Genomic DNA, 21,222 nt, shown 5'->3' with positions numbered 1-21,222 from the left:
TTACTCTCTTTGTTAAATGATCATTCTACTTTAGATTAGACACATTAGCGAATATGGATTCATGATGAAATGGGAATCAACCCAAATGCCCCTGCAGGTTTTGTAATGGAGGTGGCTCAGTGGATCCCAAGAACAACTGGCTATCTTTTCTTAAAGTTGTGTGGTGATGTTCCTAATTTCCATGTAGACTGTTTCTATTCTATATGAGGTTGAATTTCTTGAATAATAGTCTGCCCTTTGCTATCAAATCCGATTGGGTTTAGTCTTCATTTCCATTGCTTTTAAATATCTACTACAGTACATATGGAGAAATGTGATGTTTTCTCTATGGATATCCAAATGCCATTATTACCCTGAGAACAAGATGACTGAAGTCTCATCATGATTTGTTTTTCCATATTTTTTTGAATGAATGAGTGACCTTAATCTTCTGAAATTTTGTAGTGTAGCCTTTTACATTTTTCGCTGGATTCATATTCTGCAACTTAGCTTTTATTTCCCTGTAGGATGATCATTCTACATCCTTTCTCTTCTTCAGCTCCACACAAATTCAAATCCAGGAATAGATTTTTCACATTGAGAAGCAAATGCATCAATGGTCAAAGCCTGGCTTACGCAGTAATTTTGGAAGGACTCCTAGTGATACTGATAAGAGCAACAGTGAGCCTCCATCTCTTCTGCTTGAGAAATCTGAGCTGTCTTCTGCAAGGCAGCCCTGGCTTATAAGATCAATACCAAACATTCCCAAATTTGACAGTGTAGAACAAACATTTCTCCTGTTACACATTCTTCCTGCTCTTCATATCTAGGAATCTGTACATCACCACTTCTCAGGAAGCTCAAGCTGCTTTTTATTTATGATGCATCTTTTCCCAAGTCTGGGACCTATCTGGACAATGCTAAATTCAGTAAGGTCTCTTATAACTCATTATCTCATTAAATGGCTCATTGGCAAAAATGTGTTGAGCTGGATCTGATGTAGAAAGAATAAGAAGCATCATGGGGCTTTTCTCTTTCCTTCCAAGTAACCTAATTATTGTGGCACCATAAAGACTCTTCAAAACAGAAACTTAATTTCTTAATTTATGAACAGTTCTTATTTAATTCTAACTTATGCAAATCAGTACACGCCACTATTACTATTACTATTCTTTTCCAAAGTTTTTGGCAAGATTAAAAACTTTCCTAACAGGAAAAAAGAAGGAAAAGCTTAAGTACACCATCAGTTTAAAAGTAAATTACATTGACATCACATGTAAACACATATTAGGTTTGCTGTCCACATACTTACTTGTGACCCATCTCATGGGCAATGGTAAAAGCAAGATTCAGACCATTGTCCTCTGCAATAATACATTTTCGTTTTTCACTGCACATTCCACTCAGATATGCTATACCTAGGAAAAATAATCACCATATTCAATTATTTAAATTATTAATAATATCTATACTAAGGCATTACATATCTGATATATGTCTGAAATCTCACTATAGTCAGACGAATTCAATTATATATATACAGGCACTTGAAAAACATATAGCTTTTTTTTAAGCAACAACAGCTGATGATAGCACAAAAATAAATACAGTGTACAAAAGAAATCACATGGAACAGCAGGACTAGCTGACAGTAATATAAACTGATTGTATAGATTGCAAGGTGCCGAAAATGTTTTATTTACAAGCACTACTTTAATAAGATGTGATAGAAAACAAGTATGGATATTGGTCTTTAGAATAGTAAGACAAAAACGTGAACTGGTATTTTCTCTAACAGATAGTGATGTGAAGATGGAAAACACAGAACATCACACCTAAATTATCACCATTAATTACCAGTATAACATAGCATGTTCACTTAAAACTGTAAAAGAATCAGATGCTGAAGAACTAGAAAAATCTTAGGAACTTAAAGCTTTTATATTTATCTACTGTACCATTTAACTTTTAAGTTTTCAAAAAGTAGAACTTTAAAACATAGTATTTTGAATGCGTGTTCTAGTTCTAAAAACTGCAGCCTGTAATTCTAAAAGCTTGAGCAACATGAAGCTTAATTTGTGTAATATGTAATGGTCATTTTTTCAGGCCATAAATACACTTAGTGGGAACTCACTGTCATCTTTCATTGCTTGAAATTTCAGGGAAAAGAATCAAAATCCTGTTTCAAGTGTTTGGCCTGTTTCCCGGGAACATCCTTTCAATGGAATGGTGCCTTCAGGATTAATGTGTTTGCTGGATGCTTGTACATAAAGGTCAAGCTTGAAATGTTTGACAGTGTTTGAAGTTTAGTCATAATTAGTTTTCTGAGTTAATAAGATAAAAGTCATTCTTCTTACAATCCAAGTAATTTAATTAATCAATATTTAAACACAAACCCTCATCCACAACATGAAATTCGAATACTAACTCCAACACATATCTGGCAGTGGTGTTCTCAGTTGAGCTGACTATAATTTTTTGGACACAGTGCTCCTGTGACAAAAAAAATGTTGTTGATGTTTGAAGAAAACAATCACAAATTATATTTGAATGCTGCAGAATATTTCAGCTTTTACTCTATCTTTCCAAAGAAGGTAGAAAAAGTGAAAAGTGAAGTAGGAGTAAAAGAAGTTTGGGCTGCAACAAAAGGCAAAACATGATCAAAGCAAAAAACAAAACAAAACAAAACAAAACCCAACAAATGTTCTTCCAGCAGTGTCTCATGCTAAGTGTAGATATCATTTATGTTATATCTACTGAAAATAATAGAAGTAGTAATGCTCAGATTTGTAACACAGTATCTTGAGTGCTGTGCTCCAGTGGCTGAAACAAAAACAAGAAATAATTCCAAGACCATCTTGTTCCTCATAGCCACATGATAATGTTCATTTTCTTTCACATTTTAATTAATAAACAGAAAAAGAACTGTTTTTGATGTTAGAGCTCTAAGTAGTAGTTGATAACATCTGAAAAAGCATGTAGCAGGGCTCTAACTTTAGCCAATACCAGTTAACTTAAAATTTTCTAAAAAAAATTGTAAAATGACATAACATATACACTATATTCATTACATACATTATATACATTATACATATACATACATTACATATTGTAAAATACATAAACTAAATCCAGTGCTTGATTTTAAAGAGCTGTGACCATTCCTGTTACTACAGTGCATCCTGTTGAGAAACACATTTCTCACTGACAACAGTTATCCTCAGCTGGATACAATTTATTTTTTGGAATACGAGGGCTATTCCAAAAGTAATGCCTCCTATTTTAAAATGTTGGCCCACAACATCAGAGGTGGATGATGGTGACATGGCAGTAGAGGCTGAACTTTCTCACCAATATTGCATTACATTTTGTTGCTGTATGATGGATGGCAGCAGAAGTACACTGACAACATGACATCAGACATGGAAGTCTGGATGAAGCTGAGATGTGTCACTGAATTCCTTCATGAGTAAAAAAATAGCATCCACTGACATTCATCAACATTTCCCGAACATTTATGGTGAACAAACAGTGGATGTGAGTGCAGTGAGGTAACAGGTGGTGCATTTCAGAAGTGGTGACAGCAACAGTGGTTCACATCCTTCCATGCAGAATTTAGGAACACAGTTCATCAGTGGTGGAAATTCAGATCTAATAGTAGTAACTACATTGATTGTTTCATGTTTTGTTTTGTTTTGTTTTATCGGTAGCTGAGAATTTGCTCTATAAATCAGTTTATTGTGCACTTTGTATCTGTTCTATTTTCCATGGTAGTAAATATGAGACATTACTTTTAGAGCACCTTACATATATGTGAAGAGAACTCCCAAATAAAAATCTGATTGATGCTCACTAATTTCTTACAGGGAAAATAAGTACCCTAGTCCTTTTTTGGCCTCCTAAAAGGGCCAGTCCAATAATATCATCTGTATCTTCTCACATAACAAAGTGTACTCTCACTTGCTATGCACTACCTTGCCTTTCCTAAAAGCAGAATTTATTCTCAAATAACTATGTACACTGCAAGGTTCATACCTTTTTTTGCAGAAGCACTAGTGTGTCCTAATAACTATTTTCAGCAATACCAAAAATATATGACCATTCGCACATGTGACAATCTTTGAAAGAAACTGATTACACTTGATCCTTTTAGATGCAATGTATGAAACAGAAGACCTGTATTTCATTTAGACTGAATTAGATTTTGAATCCTAGAAATTTCCAAAAATATCAGGTGCAGTGCATGTTTTATGACTTTGCCCTTCTAAATGACATCAACCTTATACACGAAAGACACATCAAAACCGGCTACTAGATATAAATCAGAAAACTAGTAACTGTGAACTGGTTTAATGTCTTGTCACTGGTTAATAATTGCATTCACAGAGAAAAAGAAACTGACTTCAGCAAGTAGCTGTTCTTGTTTGCTTGTCTCTAGGTAAAAAAGAAAGAATTTATTCTTTAAATATATGTATGTTCATTGTAGCTTCCTGTGGCTTATAAACATAGCTGGGAAGGGAAGGGAAGGGAAGGGAAGGGAAGGGAAGGGAAGGGAAGGGAAGGGAAGGGAAGGGAAGGGAAGGGAAGGGAAGGGAAGGGAAGGGAAGGGAAGGGAAGGGAAGGGAAGGGAAGGGAAGGGAAGGGAAGGGAAGGGAAGGGAAGGGAAGGGAAGGGAAGGGAAGGGAAGGAAGGAAAGGAAAGGAAAGGAAAGGAAAGGAAAGGAAAGGAAAGGAAAGGAAAGGAAAGGAAAGGAAAGGAAAGGAAAGGAAAGGAAAGGAAAGGAAAGGAAAGGAAAGGAAAGGAAAGGAAAGGAAAGGAAAGGAAAGGAAAGGAAAGGAAAGGAAAGGAAAAGATCAATTGCTCCTTCATGAAGATTAAGGTATTCCCAGTGGACTCCACAGGCTCAAAGGACAGCACAATTTCAAATTAAAACATTTAGCATTTAAAAACCATTTGCTAATAAACCAACATCATCTCACTCACACTTTAAGGAAAGAAACTGTTACCTTCCCATTAAGAAAGGTGTGCTCTGTAGTAGAAAAAAGTACTGCTATTTATCTTCTAAAACGCAAACACAAAGAAAACACCTCATTTTTAAGATGAGTAGTTAAACCATCACCATTCCTCAAAGGTCTTCTTGAAATAAAATTGTGCTCAACATGATCAATAGCAAATACTTATGGAGATAATATATAAGCAAGACAATAAGTCAACTTTCCTAATTCCCAGCTCCCCCGGTTCACTCCCAGCCTTTGTAGACACATCCTATAGCGACTTCTTAAGATAAAGGCTGCATCAATAATGTTATCTTTAACAGCTGGCAAAGCAGCAAGCAAAGCATCTATTTTCTGAACTTGGTTTTTCCCTCTTAACTTGCATCAGAATTTTGGTCCAAAACATGCCAAGGCAAATAGCATAATTTTGTAAAACATTGTATTATTCTCTTTTTATAAATACTGCAACAGACATATTCTAGCTCAAGTACAGCATTCTACTATGTTGGGTTTTTTTTTAGACATCTGTGCCTTCATAGATCTCTGCTGCTTCTAAACTGAAAAGTTTTAGGATATTTAGCCTTTCTGCAAGTGGAGGCAAACAACATCAATTTTCTTTTTTTCTTTTTCTTCTTCTTTTTTTTTTGTTTGTTTTACACTTCTCTACAAAGCTTACCTACTCCTGCTTTATTGCATTCTTTGTGATAGAAATGGACCAAAGATTAAGAAAGGACCAACATTACGTTTTCCTAAGGTTCTCTCTTCTTTCTTACTCAATCCTATCAGTCATCTTACGCAACTGAACAGTGAACTGACAGTTTCTAAGAGATCATTCTCTGATCCCTTTCCCAAGTTGCACTGAAGTTCCCATGTGCAGTTCAGTCAGCTTTTCTAGAGAAGTTTGTGGACCACCAGGAACTCATACTCATGGCCCCACTAACAGGCTGCTATGACAGGTGCAAGAAATCAGGTGAGGAAGGCAGATAATCAGTGTGATTGTGTAAACATCTCCATGCTAACCTGAAAAGCTAGAAAGAAGAGGCAAAAAAGAAAAGCAGTGGAAGAAGGAACACACGTTGTGGAAACAATACAGAAATTCTGCCTGGGGTTGCAGGGTTGGGATTAGGAAAGCCATTGCACAGCTGGAACCGAATCTTCCACAAATATGTTGATTGAAAAATGGCAATCAAAGAAAATGATGATGATGATGAAAGGCTGAGTAACCTAGGTCTGTTCAGCCTGCAGTAAAGGAGACTGAGGAGGGATTTGATAAATGTTTATAAATATCTAAAGGGATGTGGGAGGCAAATGAATGAGGCCAGGCTCTTTTTAGTGGTGAGTAGTGATAGGACAGGGAGTAACAGCCTAAAACTTGAACATAGGAAGTTCTATACCAGCATATTAAAGAACTGCTTTATGGTAAGGTTGACAGAGCACTGGAACAGGTTGCACAGAGAGGTTGTGGGGTCTTCTTCCATGGAGATATTCAGGACCTGTCTTCTTGCTTACCTTTGTAACCTATTGTGGGATACCTTGTTTAGTAGGGGGTTTGGACTCAGTTTCTTGAGTTCCCTTCCAACTGATGCAATTCTGTGATTCTGTGATTCTATAAGGTGCCGCTGCTCTTGGCAAGGGCTTAGACTCGTTGATCTTTAAAGATCCATTCCAACGCAAACTATTCTGTGATTCTAAGATTTTCACATGTATATCTAAAGTCTTCATTCTTTTCTTAATAAGCATTACTTTTTATGTGGCAATATTTGCTCTTCCTGTGCTATTTCAGTATCATAACAAACTTCTACAATTATTTTAGTCAACTTTATATTGGAGTATCTAGTTAGAATGATTCAAATTATACAAAAAGATTTTCAGTCCACACATATTCTGGTACCTGGGCACACATATCTTTTGTGGTTAAAATCTGATGAATAATATGAGTTATATGCAGCATTGGTCTATTAAAAAGTTTGTAATTAATAAACTGTGTAGATGTAATCATGGCTTTTCACTGTGTAAAATATTTTAAAACAGTTGTCTTCACTGAATCAGAGGCGGAAGTTAATTTACTTGAGAAATAGAGTTTTTACCAATGCTTTTTAAAGGTTTACAGACTGAAGCTACGGCTGCAATATTACTTAAAAAGGAGAAGTAGGAATTGCAGACTCAAAATCATATTCAAAGGGAGGTACCTTTGCCAAAAAGGCAAGCAAAATTTCAGGCTGCCAAGAAAACCAAAGTAAGATTTGTAGTATAAGAAATCAACTTCTGACTACTTACTAACATTAAGAAACACAAACTGACTTCATTTTCTGAAGACAATCTTTTCTAATGATGTGTTACAGGTTTGCTATTGTATGCCTTATTGCTTCTGCCAACTGTTTAAATTATATTTTTTTAACATAAGCACAATTTTAAAATACCTTTATATTAATGACATAAAGAATGGTTTAGTTGATGCAAAGGTAAATATCTGGTGCACATAAAAAAACATTTTATTTTAAATTGAATATTAAAAAAGCTTTACCAGGACCTGTTCTAGGGAAATATGAAATATATTTCACAAAACAGTGTGCTTTAAAAAGTGATGATGTACGAGAATATTTCAGGTTTCCAGGGTGCTATGTAATTTATTAGTATTTTAAAAGGCTCCCTGCTTCTCAAGATCAGTTTTGAGATAATCTGTATTTTCTAAATAGAAATTTTCTGTAATTTCTTAAACCTTGAAAAAAATTGCTCACCTTGAAACTCAAGCTTATGTGTCATTTCAAGATAAAATATTTTCTACAATTTGCGAAAGAATGAATAAGTACTTATTGCCCTCCTATTTTAATATCAATATGTTGTACACTTTTTAAAATCCTGTCTCTTATTCTGTTTGTAAGAAAATCAGACTTTTTGCCCATAAGAAATGAGAATGAATTGATATTATACTGCAAATAATCCAATTAATTGTCAAAACTGCTTCTATTGCTATGAAATGCAACCTCACAGATTTAAAAATACTACAAGCCAATATCTCTGTACACTTGAGTCAAAATAAATTAGCATCATGGAGGAAAATATATAATAGAGGTAATTAAAAATTATGTTACTCCATCTGAGTAGTAAAAATATTCATGCAGCTGCTCATCTCTCTTCTCGCCTACCTGACATCTAGGTTTCAATTCTCACATTCATAAAATGTGCAGCTGCTCAAGTGGCCCCCATGATCTGTACCCCAATGAACACTGCAACACCTTTGACTTCATCTCTTGTCTCATTCCATTCCATCAAACTGTTTCGTTTTTTTATTTTCAGAATATGCTTTCAGGACTTGTTTAACATCAGTGTCTCTTCCCTATTTGATCTAGTCATAATACATTACCAATACTTTTCCTGCTCTCACAAGCATTCTAGCCTGACATCCTACCCTATTAATCCGATTTTCATATAGTGTGATTTCTGGTACTTTTTTCCACTTTTCTTGTTACCATTTGCTTTTCAACAGGCAGATGCAAAATCATTTATGAGATGTACAGTTTTAATTCTAATACATCTTCAGTCTTGCTTTTATTTCTACTAAAAATGAATAAAACAAAACTTTCTTGCTTTCTTTTGCAATTTATTATATCTGTGCTATGGAAATGACACAAATGGCACCATCATCCCAAGAACATGAAGCCTTCAGTAGAGACTGAAAACAGAAACAGGGCTTTTTGTGGTTTAAGTCTTACAAAAGGGAGCCACGCGATGGATTCCAACAAAAGAAAAAAAAATGCAGAAAGGAGTAGGAATGAGCCTTGTCCTCAGCCCTTGTACCTGTGAGGCAGACTTTTCACTGCCTAATGTGGTTGTGTGGATCATTCACAACTCCTCCTACAAATACAGATTATTTGCTATTCACCTCAGTGAAAGGATTCGTGTATTACAGCTTACCCATACTATTTTACAAACTCCAGAGAAAAATAAGCATTCATTGGGTGATCTGTATAATTGCATTGCACTGATTTTTTTTTTTCCATTAAATACCTATGAGACACAGAAATTCATGCATACTAGCAATTAGCAACATAGTTTCTCTTATTTTGAAAAACTGTTCAAAAACGCAGTGAAATTTTTCAGTTAAAAATACTATACGAGGAGGGCTTCTCTGTTCAAACATTACTTTGCAGACATTTCTTTTAAAGGGATGAAAATACTAAACACAAGCATATTTATCAAGAATAAAACACAAGACTCATTAAAGAAATGGCTGGCTAGCTAGAAAACAGACTGATTTCACAGCCAGGTATTTTTACTGTCCTAAATATGTACTGCTTGATACTGAACATTATTTTCTCATTTTTAAAACTTAATTGCATTCACTGTATATGAAATGAAAAGCATTTCCATATACAAAACAACACAGAGTATCTATGAGTATTACTGCATACAAAAAAAAGGTAACTGATTATCAATGCTGTGTTTCTTGCACTTGCTTACTCATGCAAATTTATTATGAATGTATATCCTATTTCATCTAAATATCTTCCAAATAAAAACAAGTATGAAAAGAAAAACTACTTTACTGTTAGAGTCCTGGAGAAAATGAAATCATGAAAAGGATTTTTAAAAGCTCACAGCTCCTTGGGTTGCTTCAGTTTTTCAACATTCTGGGTTTGTAAAATGACAAATAACATACCTTCCTTTTAAACTCAGAAAGGGTCACTAGGTCACTCATTACTTTATTCCTCAAGTCTGATTAGCTAAGATTTTTTGCTGGTAAGGGACTATTTCAGCCAGCAGAGAGTTCAGCTTAAAAATGTCATGCTCACATTTGCCTACTGGCTGTGTCTCACAGCCCTTCTGTTGCCCTGATATAAGCATGTTTTGCGCACCATGTTATACTACTGTGAAGTTTCATTGGTATTTCACAACCTTTGAATTCACAACTGAAGGATTCCTATGCAAAGTGATGCACACTATTTATAAGACAAATTCAAATTACTAATTCAACTACTAATGACGAATTAAAACTAACAACTAGCTTGATATTTCCTTTTGTTTTTACACAGAATAAATAGGCCCTGTATAACATCAAAGGTTCTTTTAGACTTAACCAAGAATGTCTTTTTCTGATGGACATAGGAGCTTTTCCTGTGTTACATTAAACTTCTTTGTGTATACTAATTGGGAAGTCCCTGTAAGACAAAATTTAAAATACCTCAGGTAAGTTGAGACAAAGTATAGAAAAATAACACTAAATAAGTGCAAATAACAAACTAAAATGAAGTAATATAATCTGCAGAAAATGACATTTTCACAGAATGGATATGCTTACATGAAAAATTCCAAAAAACTGTGGGTGGTATTGTGGCATGTAACAGGACCACTTACTGAGGTCAAGAGGTAAATTCAGCAGCTAAGCATCGACTTGACACTGCTGAGATTTCAACATATGTCAAGAACAAACACAGCAGGTATCTTACGCAAGAGCACAACTGAGTGTATCTCAAGTATAATGTGCAACAAGAATTAGACATGTATCTGAATAGATGTAATAATTGATACTAAAATGTCAGTAAAACTCTCAGTGCTATTTTATGATAACTTCTGTTTCTGAAAAAGTTGATTTATTTATTAAATGCTCTGTGATTACAACATTAGCTACTAAAACTACTAACTACCCAGTATGTATTTTTAATTTTTCACTTTTAAAGACAACACTATCTTTCACTGTTAAACACAACACTATCAAGACACACAGAATTATCCTGAATGTCAAATCAGTAATGCTGGAGTGCTACATTTTCCAAAATGAATATTCTTTGAATCAGAATGCTCAGAAGCTAAATTAATTCAATACAGGTTTCATAGATTTTCTCAGATCCATCTCAGATTTACTCATAAATTTCTCTTTAAACTTTCTAGAATACCAAAACAAATTTAAAAGCTGTCAATTTCCTAAAGCAGATTACTAAAACATAGTTACAAAGAAAGCTCTGAGTGTTTTTTATAGAGTAATCTGAAAAATAAAAAACTCATCTTCCCACAACACCAGGGCAGTGAGGTTGAAACAATTCTGTGAAACAAGATTTTCTTTTTTGACTTTCAACTCTCTAAATGCTACTTTAAATTAAAATACATTGCAACAACAACAACAACAACAAAAAAAAAAGGAACGGCAAGAAGCAGTTAGTCTTAATTTAAGAAAGAAGAACCTTGTTTTTTTAGGAATTCTAAGTGGTTAGTAATTAAAAGTATGCTCTGTGATCATGAAATTGCCATCAAGAGTCTATTCAGAGAGATTTATTCTGTGTTACCCTATTAATGTTCAGATTGATTAAGCTTTAAACACTTAGAACACTGGAAAATGAAGCAGTCTAATGTGCTGCAACTGAGTTACCCTGTGTAGGAGTTTGAACATAGCTTTATGATCATGATTTACTCCTGTCTTTTGGAGACACTACTCTGTTCACTGCTACTCTGCTATTCTGAACCTCATCAATCTTGACAAGAATCCTTATGATAGAGTTACAGCATCAGTGGATAAAGAAAGAGTAACTGATGTCAGCTACCTGGACTCATGCAAAGCATTCTGCTTGTCAAACTGGAGAAAAATTGATTTGACAACTAATTATTGTTTTTCTGTCTACTTTTCAAAATTATCAAATACAGAGTATTAATACATTTTGTATTTGATCGAGATAGTGTTTTTTCCAGATAAGAATGTAAACTCTCACATACATTCCAAAACAAACTTTCTACCAACAAAGAAAAAACCCTCAGTCTCCTGAAATTCCTTTTTGTAAAACTATTTGGAAGATCAGCTTTTCGTATTTTGTTTCAAAGAATAGTATATGATACAATGAACGTTTAGACACATTTTTATTTCTTGTCCTGGTCTACAGAGTTCTTCCTTAATATTATCTTTAAGTCATTAATTCATCATGTATATCAGTCTTCTGTTCTGTGAGACAATGAAAAAGTACTAACTGAGGAGTGCATAAGCTCTCTACTTTGAGCAGAACAAAACAGGAAACACAGAGAAATGTATTTTCCATTTAATATGTAAAAGCTTTGACTACACAATAGAATACTGGCACTTACTTAAGTGGGTACTTATATCCACTTTGAAAACTGAGATTTGTGGTGTTTAATGAATAAATACAAAAGACAATATTTTTCTCTTTAGTACACATCAAGGAGAATTACTACAATTCAACACTGCATCCCTCTCTAACGTTGACATCTGTATTGTAATGCTCCTTTCTGATGAATTTCAGTTCTGGTTTGTATAAAATGCTTCAAAGAACACTTTGTGTAACTCACATACATTCATAGTTATACTAACATTTCACACAGAATTGTCTTATATTTTTGTATTTGATAGTCAAAAGTTGGTTGTGGTTTTTTTGTTTTTGTTTTCCCTCCTCTGGATTGGTTTGTTTGTTGTTGTTACTGTTGTTTTGGGTGATTTTTCCCAAGCTCTGGACAGCTGGGAATTGTACAGCTTTAACACCTCTTGTAATCTGTTCACCTTAGCTGAAAACTTTGCAACTCCAGGGATGACTTTGGTGATAAATAGTGATTCTATGTGCTCCAAAGTTCAATTAAGAAGTATTTGTCATAGAAAATCCTTTGAACACATTCACTTAATCTGATTTAGATAAACTGCTAGTAATCCATATTTGATCTTCAACTTAAATAAGCATAAGTTGCTGAAGACTTTCCTAGTTAGGTTGGAAAGAGGCTTTTTTCCTCCTACAGTACAAAAAGAACTGATCTATGTGCATCGAGTATTCACAGAAAATTAACCTAAGAGCAAGACACCAATTTGTGGAATAACACAATTTTTTTTAATCAATGGCTGGCACAAGAAACATTCATTTCCTTATTTAGAGAGATTTTTAATTGACATCCATGTCACAGACATACTTGCATAGACTTGGGATAATTAAAAAAATAAATAAATTAAGGAAAGAAAAAAATTCTGTTTCTCACCTGCCTATGAGGAATGAAAAGCAAGCGAATAGTTAATAGTCCATTACTGCCATCCATAAAACTCTAATCTTACCAAAACTATTAGGTTCTGAATACTCGTATTTACACACAAACCTGATATACGTTCCTATTAGCCAAATGAAATTCTAAGATAAAAACATGCCATGGCATGCTGCATCTATTGTTTTTAACCAGTACTAACTTAAATTGCCTATTCCACCATACATTTATACTGAAAATATGCCTTTCCAAAAGGTGTTAATGACACTGACAGAAAACCACAGTGCATCTAGTATTCATTTTAATTGTAGATACCAGAAGATGCCTTGCTGAATAGTACATTTCCTGTGTGTTTCTGAACATAGTTCATAAACACTGTATTATTCAAGTACATTACTATAGAAAAAAGCTAAAATCTACATACTCTCAGCAAAGATAAATCCAATGCATTAAAAAGCATAATATAGTTTCTCCTTTTCATTGTGATTGTCAATTAAGAATACTACAATTTCTTATTAAATTGTGAATGAGTTTGAAAAAAAAAACATACAAAAATATACATTTAAAAAAAATGAGGTAGAAATACTGTACTTTAAAATTATTTAGTTAGAGGAATGTATGACAAGGTATTATGCATCTAACTATTTGTTTATCAAACTGTATTTTAGACATCTACATTTTACTTAGTTATGGATTCCCACCAAAGATGCTGTTGACATACTGTAACTTCACATGCTTATTTATCTAACACTCATTTTATGACATGGTCTATACACACAGCCTCTTACATTTATTTACTTACCAACAGTATCACATGGTTCATCTTTATGTACACAGAAATCCTTCCTAGAATTAAGGGTAGAAAAAAGAAAATTGTTAAGTAAGCCAAGCTGATATAATGACTGTGTGACCTATTTACAAATACTTCATATGGCTCAATGAGTAAACACAGAACACTGTTATTCCAACAGTGTGGTGAATCAAAGGCCAGGATTACCCAGAACACTTTTATTCAGTATACTCTCAGAAGATAATTAAGAGTAGTCATGTGACAAAATGTGTACTATATATTTAATTTGCATTATACATAGTTCCTACTTTTTTTTTTTTTACCCATTTCAGTTTCTTGAAATATAGCAAGTTTAACATTGGTCGTCAGAAATTTATAAATGTTTTTTTGCACATTAAATGGAAATATCAGTGATGCTTAATATCAGATCCAAAACCAGCATTTTAATCCAGGATTAAAACCAGAATAAAAAAGTTTTTGTGGCTGAAAGTTATCAAGACTAGAAGGGAACGTGGTACAAGTGCATACTGGCAAAGCATTTCCGCTAGGGCATCTATTCTAATAGTGGAAGATTTGAAATAAACTCACTGGGAAAAGACTTTCACCAATACCATTTTTAGTCCATACACAGATCTACAAATAAGACTGTATAATTACATCAAGTAGAATAAATATCTTAGCCCTGCTTTACACAGTATCTGCTTGAAATTCATTTTAAGTTGACACCTATTTAACCTGTTCTGTGAGAGAAATAAAGAAGTTATAAAAAAACAAAAACCAAAACTTAAATGTATGCAGGAACATAGAGGAAAAAACAACACACCACATACAACATCTAATAAAAGTACTATCTACTTATCTGAAATTTATTCTGATTCTATATGTACTTATATAAATAATATTCTCCCCTCTTACTCTCAATTTCTGCACAGGCAGAAATTATGGGTTGGAGATAATCCTTTTTTATATTCTGTCCATGAGACTATACATATAAATGTAGACAGTAAAGATACTCATAAGCACACATATGCGCTCACAGACCAACATACTTGTATCTAATGTCAGCAACAGTATTTATAAGAGGAAACTAACTGATACCTGAGATAAACTTTGGAAAGACATACCCAATATAGAAATTTCCTATTTCAATATTTCTTAAGTTATTAAATATATTTACATGAATAATCATATTCATTTTTTATAACTATGAAGTATTTCATGTGTATACTGTACATCATTAAGGATCTGTAATACATTTCTTAGCAGTTATTGTTGCTAAAGTCTTAAGACTAAGAAGTTAAGTTGGAAGTCAGTGAAGCTATCCATCAATATGAATTAGACTGCATCTCACTTCTCAACTTTACCTTTTATGTTTTGTTGAACAGGACCAGTATTTAAGTATCTTTCTCTTTCAAAAATATTTCTGTATTTATTTTCCAGTAACTAAACGTTTGTTCCCAGGAATTGTTTGGGGTTTGAGACACAAGAGTAGACTTGTGATAATTACCATTTTTATAAATGCAACTACTTTTTGTTTATTTGTTTCCCACAGATTGCTGTCACACAGTGACTAAGGCTCAAAAGCAATCTCAGGAGACTGGTAAATTTTTGGCATTTGTTAAGGCCACACAGTTAGAGACACGAGATTATAGCTTTCTATTCTCTAGTCACCACTGACAGAAAATTACTGACTAGAAACACAAAGCAGCAGTGCTAGAAACAAATTATGATAGAAACAGATCTTTATACTAAGTGATAAAGAAGACGTAGGAACCCACTTAGATGAGCTCTGGAAACAGAGACCAAAGTAATGAAGAAGAACTTATAATCAGACACAGAAGAAAATTCTTTTATGTTATCAAACCTGCAACAAATTGTATTAATGCACTGGGCCTTAACACAGTTTCCTTTTTTCTGTGCTATGTGTCACAAAGGACTTCTTGTGCTGTTAAACAACATGACAGAACGATTAGAAATATGGCACTTCTGATGAAACAAGAGAACACATACACAATCTAAGGCCATGGATTATCTTCCATGCAGAGTCATTCAACTACCATAAATAAAACTGATATAATGAAGTAAAAACAAAACAAAACAAAAACCCTAAAAGAAGAGCATACCTATACCTAAAATTTAAAAGATCATTTGACATTTTAAAACAACCAATACCCAAGAGGTTTCTACTTATGTAATAGCTCTGTTCTCAGATACTTAATGAGGTGTTTCTGTTTTGTTTTTTCTCTTCGCCAGAATCCATCTTTGACTAAACTATGCATCCAGAGTTCATTTATGGAACTTTGGGGAAATAATCCTGTCATGATTTGGTAAGAGAAAGACAAAATAAACCATTCTTAGTTCCACATTTACACTGAAAGAGTCTAATGCCTACTTTAATTCCCAAGATTATTTATTCAGGAATCCTTAGTAAAAATTCTAAGCTCTAGCAAGATCTGCAACTGATTTGTAAAGAAATTACACTTTAGATTCTATAAAATAACTTACATATTACACCAAATTTTAACACTTCCATGTGTGTATATGTATAGCTTATGCAGTATTACACATGGAATCATACACATGTTTATATACACTTCTTTCTGTGTATATATACATGCAATTGGCATTTGGAAACTACACAAATGAGGACACAACTCTTCAGTATAGATGAAGTGGTATAAATAGATAAAGTGCTATAAATAGAGCAATAAAGCATAATACAAAGACTTCAGGAAAGCTACTGACATCATTTACCTCTGTTCTTTTTCTTCTTTCTCTTTGCAAAGTAAGGTTGATAGTAGCATTATCATTAATGCACATACATAAGTTTGAGAGGCAAAAGTTAGGTGTAAAGAGGAGGAATAAAGAAGAAACCAGTCAATTTCCATGAACAGTTTGCATGAGTGTATCGTTTTAGATAAAACTAATACATGTTTTAGGCAAACTTGTAGAAAGACTTACTACTTAACTTGCTTGCAGTTTCCTTCCATATTTTAGTTGAGAAAAGAAGAAGCAGAAGAAGTCAGACAGTGGATTTCAGTATTTTATCTAATATTCATTCTGGCTTTTGCCCTACTTTCAATTTCCTAACTATTCTGATGCTCTAATGTACTAAATGGATAATGACAGCACAGCAGTTGTTCTCATCTTTTCATGTGATGAAACATTCTGAAATTGCACCAGTAAATTAGGTCCATACAAAATTATCAGTATAAACAACAACAACAACAACAACAAATAAATTACAATCAGTTTAGGAGTTAATGAGCTATGGGCTAAATTACGAATTTACCATCCAGATGGGAATTTAAATAAGCAACAATCTTACTGTAATGGATGCTTTTTCTGAAACTCCTTGCTTCTTTGATGGTAAACTTCAAATGCATCGGTGTGCATGATTTCTAATTTAGAAAATCAAAACACACTTATATATTTTAAATAGCTGAATTCACTTCAGCTCTGTAATGTTGAACTAATATTTAAAATGGTAATAAGCTACCTTCTAAAGTGCAGCCACATTTAAGAAAACGTCAAAAGAGTGGTATGTGAAATCATAAGTGAATTGAATGTGTAACTAACATCTTAGAACAGATATAGAAAAATGAGTATGCCAAGGAAGATATTTTTGAATCAAGCCCAATGGAATCCAAGCTCAACATTAGCGTTAAACAATGATTTGGAGGAAAATAAGAGAGCACTGCTAGTAATGTTTGAAAATAGAATGAGAACTGTTACAATACAAATAGAAATGAAGACAAATCATCTTTTTATAAATGACTTATGTGAATAACTCTTATTTTAATGCAGTCAAAACTAGACTCCAAAACTCGAGCAGGTATGGTGACGACACAAAACAAAAAATAAAGGGAAGAAATAAGGATTTGAAAACAGGTGGTGGCAGTTTACTTCAAAAGAGAGAATAGGACCATTGGATAAAATTATAGGAAAATATGTGTCACCAGAACAACTCTCTGCACACTGCTATGTTCAGTTTTAGTGTTTATAATCTGTTAAAAGAGGAAATGGGTCCGGAAAGAACTAAAAGAATGATTACATGTCTGAGAAACTGTTAATCTAAAAGAAAGATGAGTTGCGACTTGATCACAGTCTACAAGTATTTACATAGGGAGGAGCTTTCAAATAACTCCTTAGCTGCAAATGGTATAGAGATCTCTGGTTGAAAGCTGAAGCAACAGAGATGAAAAATACAACAAAATTTTTCACTCTGAAAGTAAATTAAAATGGCAACAGTCTATTTCAGAACACAGTTAATTTCCTTCATTTTGTTTATTTGTCTCAAGACCGCCTAGGTTTCCTGTTCACTACTAAAATCTGAAATTTAGTCCTGGAAACTTACACTACATAATCATAATTTTAACATTAAGTTTAGTTTCATGTAGAGGTACATACATAAAAGACCTGTAAGGGTGAAAAACACTGCAGAATGGAACAAATGTTACCTCAGTACTACAGCTTTAAAGAACATGCTGATGGAACCAGATACATCACACAGATGTACCTCAAACGTGTTATTAGATATTTTACATACTCAAACACCTTGAACTTGGAAATAAAGAAAAAAACAAAACAGACAAAAAAAAACAAACACAAAAAAACCAACCTGACAGCATCTGATAAAAATTAAGGAAAAGTACTGGACATAATAAAAAATTTTAAAGTGAAATGAGGTTCCGCTTCACTCTTACATCTTTTTTTCCTAAACTTCCAAGATTTGACTATCTAGTTTGCTACAATGGTCATATATAAACTCAGATATCATGAGAGAAACTTTATATGCCACAGACTTTTCTGTAATTTCAGTCACAATATATGAACAGAAAACCTCTGTAGATTCCCTCCTCCATAGCAACCGCTAAAATCTCAGCAGTCATTAAACTCAGGGCTTATCTCTGTGCAGTTGCACACCCTAACTTGAAAAGCAAGTAGCATGATGATGTTCTCTAGTGTTCACTAATACACATCTACAAGGAACAATCTGGATGTATTGGAAGATTTGGTTCTTTCCCTGTGATATCATTGGCATCAGTGGGACCTGATGGAAGAAATTCTACAACTGGAGATCTAGGATGGATGGCTACCAGCTGTTTAGGAGGAACTAACAGGGTAGGTGTGATAGATGCTGTGCTGTATGTAAGAAAGGAATCAGACTGTACAGACCTTGCCATTCTGAATGATGAAGTAGAGTTTTTGGGTGAGGATAATGGGGATGGGCTGCAAAGCACAAATAATCACGGGGGCTTACTATCAACTGCCCGCTCAGCACAATGCCACAGATAATATATTCTATGGGCAGTTAAGGGAAATTTCATGATCAGTTGCCTTCACTCTTATGAGAGACTTCAAATTCTGAGAAATAAGTTGCAAAACTCATGCTGCTGCAACAAATAAGTCTAGGAAATTCCTAATGCATATTGTCCTGTCTCATGCACTAAGTGAGATGTTATGGAAAAGGAACATCTAGATCTGTTGTTTGAGAACAGGAGAAGGCCTTGTGATGGTAGGCAGCTCTGTTGGCCATGGTGAGTTTGAAAAAGCTGACCTCGAAATCTGTAGTTGCAAGGAGAAAAAGGGTCAGCAGAGTTGCCACTCTGGGCAAAAATGACACTTCTCAGGGAGAAAGTTAGAAGTGAACTCTGGGAATCTGCTCCAGAAGGTTTGGATGTTCACATGCTGAAAAGTACCTTTTTTAAGCCCAGAAGTAGGCAACCCTACTGCACTGCAAATCAAGCAATTAAGGCAGAAAAACGGCCTTGTTTTAAAGGGAAATGTTCTTGGAACAAAGGCAGAAAAGGAAAACACACGATCTCTGGAGGCAAGGTCAAGATACATAGGGAGAGGACAGACTGGTAGTTAACACCTGCAAAAAGAAAACAAGGAAAGCTGAAGACTAGCATGCATTGACAGTGGCCACTGTGGAGCCAGACAACAAAGAAGACCTTTTCAATCTTGTCAGCACGTCATAGTTTAATCCAGCAGGCAGCAAAACACCACACTCTTGCTTATCCGCTTTCCCAGTGAGATGGGGGCAAGAACCAATAAAAATATAAGCAAAGTAGAACTTGTGGGTTAACATAAAAGCTATTTACCAAGATAGGGAAGAGAAAAAAAAAAAACACAAAAAAACAGTAGTGATAATTATATGTAGATCACACTGAAAGTAATGCCTCCTATTTATTTTCATGGAAACTACAACAGATTAAAAGAGAATAATATTATTTGATACAGCAAATTCTAAGCTGTCAAATACTATCTATCAACATAGTCACCACCATTAGCTCTGCATTTTCACAAGGACTGAACAAGAGTCTGCATGCTGTGCTTGCAAAAATTTGCACCAGTAGAGTGACTCACTTTTCTACAGTTGCTGTGACAGCATCATTGCTAGGAAAATGTTGCCCACAAAAATGTTGTCCATTTTCATTGGACCAAACAGATGGAAATCAGAAGGCATCGAATATAGACAATGCAGTGGGTGTGGTAGGACAGTCCAGCCAAGATTGGCAGTGTGTTCCAAGGTCTTCAAACTGGTATGAGGCCGCGTGCTTATGTGTTGCAAGAGGATGACTGTCTTCTTCTCCAGCCTGGCTCTGGTAGTTCAAGCCTCCAGCTTAATCAGTGTTATGATGTAGGAGTCAGACTTGATGGTGTTTCCAGGTTCCAGGAAATCCAGAAAATTCCTTCCCTATCCCAGAAGGTCATGCACATCATTTTATCCGATGACTGCTATGTCTTGATCTTTTTCTTATATAAGGAATTCAAATGCCCACGGACTCTTGTTTGACTCAGGTTTGTAGTGATGATACCACATCTCACCACCAGTAATGATGCAAATGAGGAAACTTCAGCCTCAGATTGGTTCAGTAGGTTCTAATAGATTTGAATATGATGTCATGGTGTTATTTCTGTTCCTGTGAGTATCTGATAGACCCACCTGAGGAAAACTGCAGTATTCCAACATTACCACCATCACAGCAAGTAAACTGAAGCCAGTATTCAGGTTTTTACACAGTTCCCTGGCTGTAACCTGCTGATTTGTGTAGATGAGATGATTGAGAAGCTCCTCATAGTGTGACAGCTGTGCAAGGCTATCCAGAAAATGGCTTATCTTTCACAAGGCTGTTGCCACAGCTGAAACACACCACCCACTGCCTCACTGAGCTCACATCCATTGTCTGGGCTCCATAAACATTCAGCAGTGTCACTGGTTGCAGTTTCTTCCTCATGGAGGAATAATAATGCCGTTAACTTACACAAACTTTCATGTAAGACGTTATTTTGTCAGACCACCCCTCTGCTGCCTCCTATCACATGCCAACAATATGTAACAGAATAATGGTGAGAAGTTTCAGTCTACTGCCATACCACCAACATCCACCTCTGATGTCATAGGCACATAATAAAAAAGGAGGCTTTTTTTTTTTTGGAGAATTGTTTGTACATACATATATACCTACTTACATACATACAGACCTACCT

General features: G+C 34.5%; 1 protein-coding gene across 1 annotated transcript in view; it reads right to left on the bottom strand.

Annotated features, from left to right (window-relative positions):
• Positions 1-21,222, bottom strand: part of ADAMTS19 (ADAM metallopeptidase with thrombospondin type 1 motif 19) — a 112,663-nt gene that overhangs the window by 51,862 nt on the left and 39,579 nt on the right. The window contains exons 7-8 of the mRNA XM_015849403.3: positions 13,738-13,781; positions 1,292-1,397 (exon numbers count right to left, since the gene is read on the bottom strand). Of these exons, the coding sequence (XP_015704889.2) occupies positions 1,292-1,397; positions 13,738-13,781 (150 nt within the window). The remainder of the gene's footprint in view (positions 1-1,291; positions 1,398-13,737; positions 13,782-21,222) is intronic.

Source organism: Coturnix japonica, chromosome Z (genome assembly GCF_054131305.1).
Source record: "Coturnix japonica strain WE chromosome Z, WE-NBRP24, whole genome shotgun sequence".
Classification (NCBI taxonomy): Eukaryota; Metazoa; Chordata; class Aves; order Galliformes; family Phasianidae; genus Coturnix; species Coturnix japonica.
Note: the sequence above shows the minus strand (reverse complement) of the source record. Positions and strands in the feature narration are given on the sequence as shown.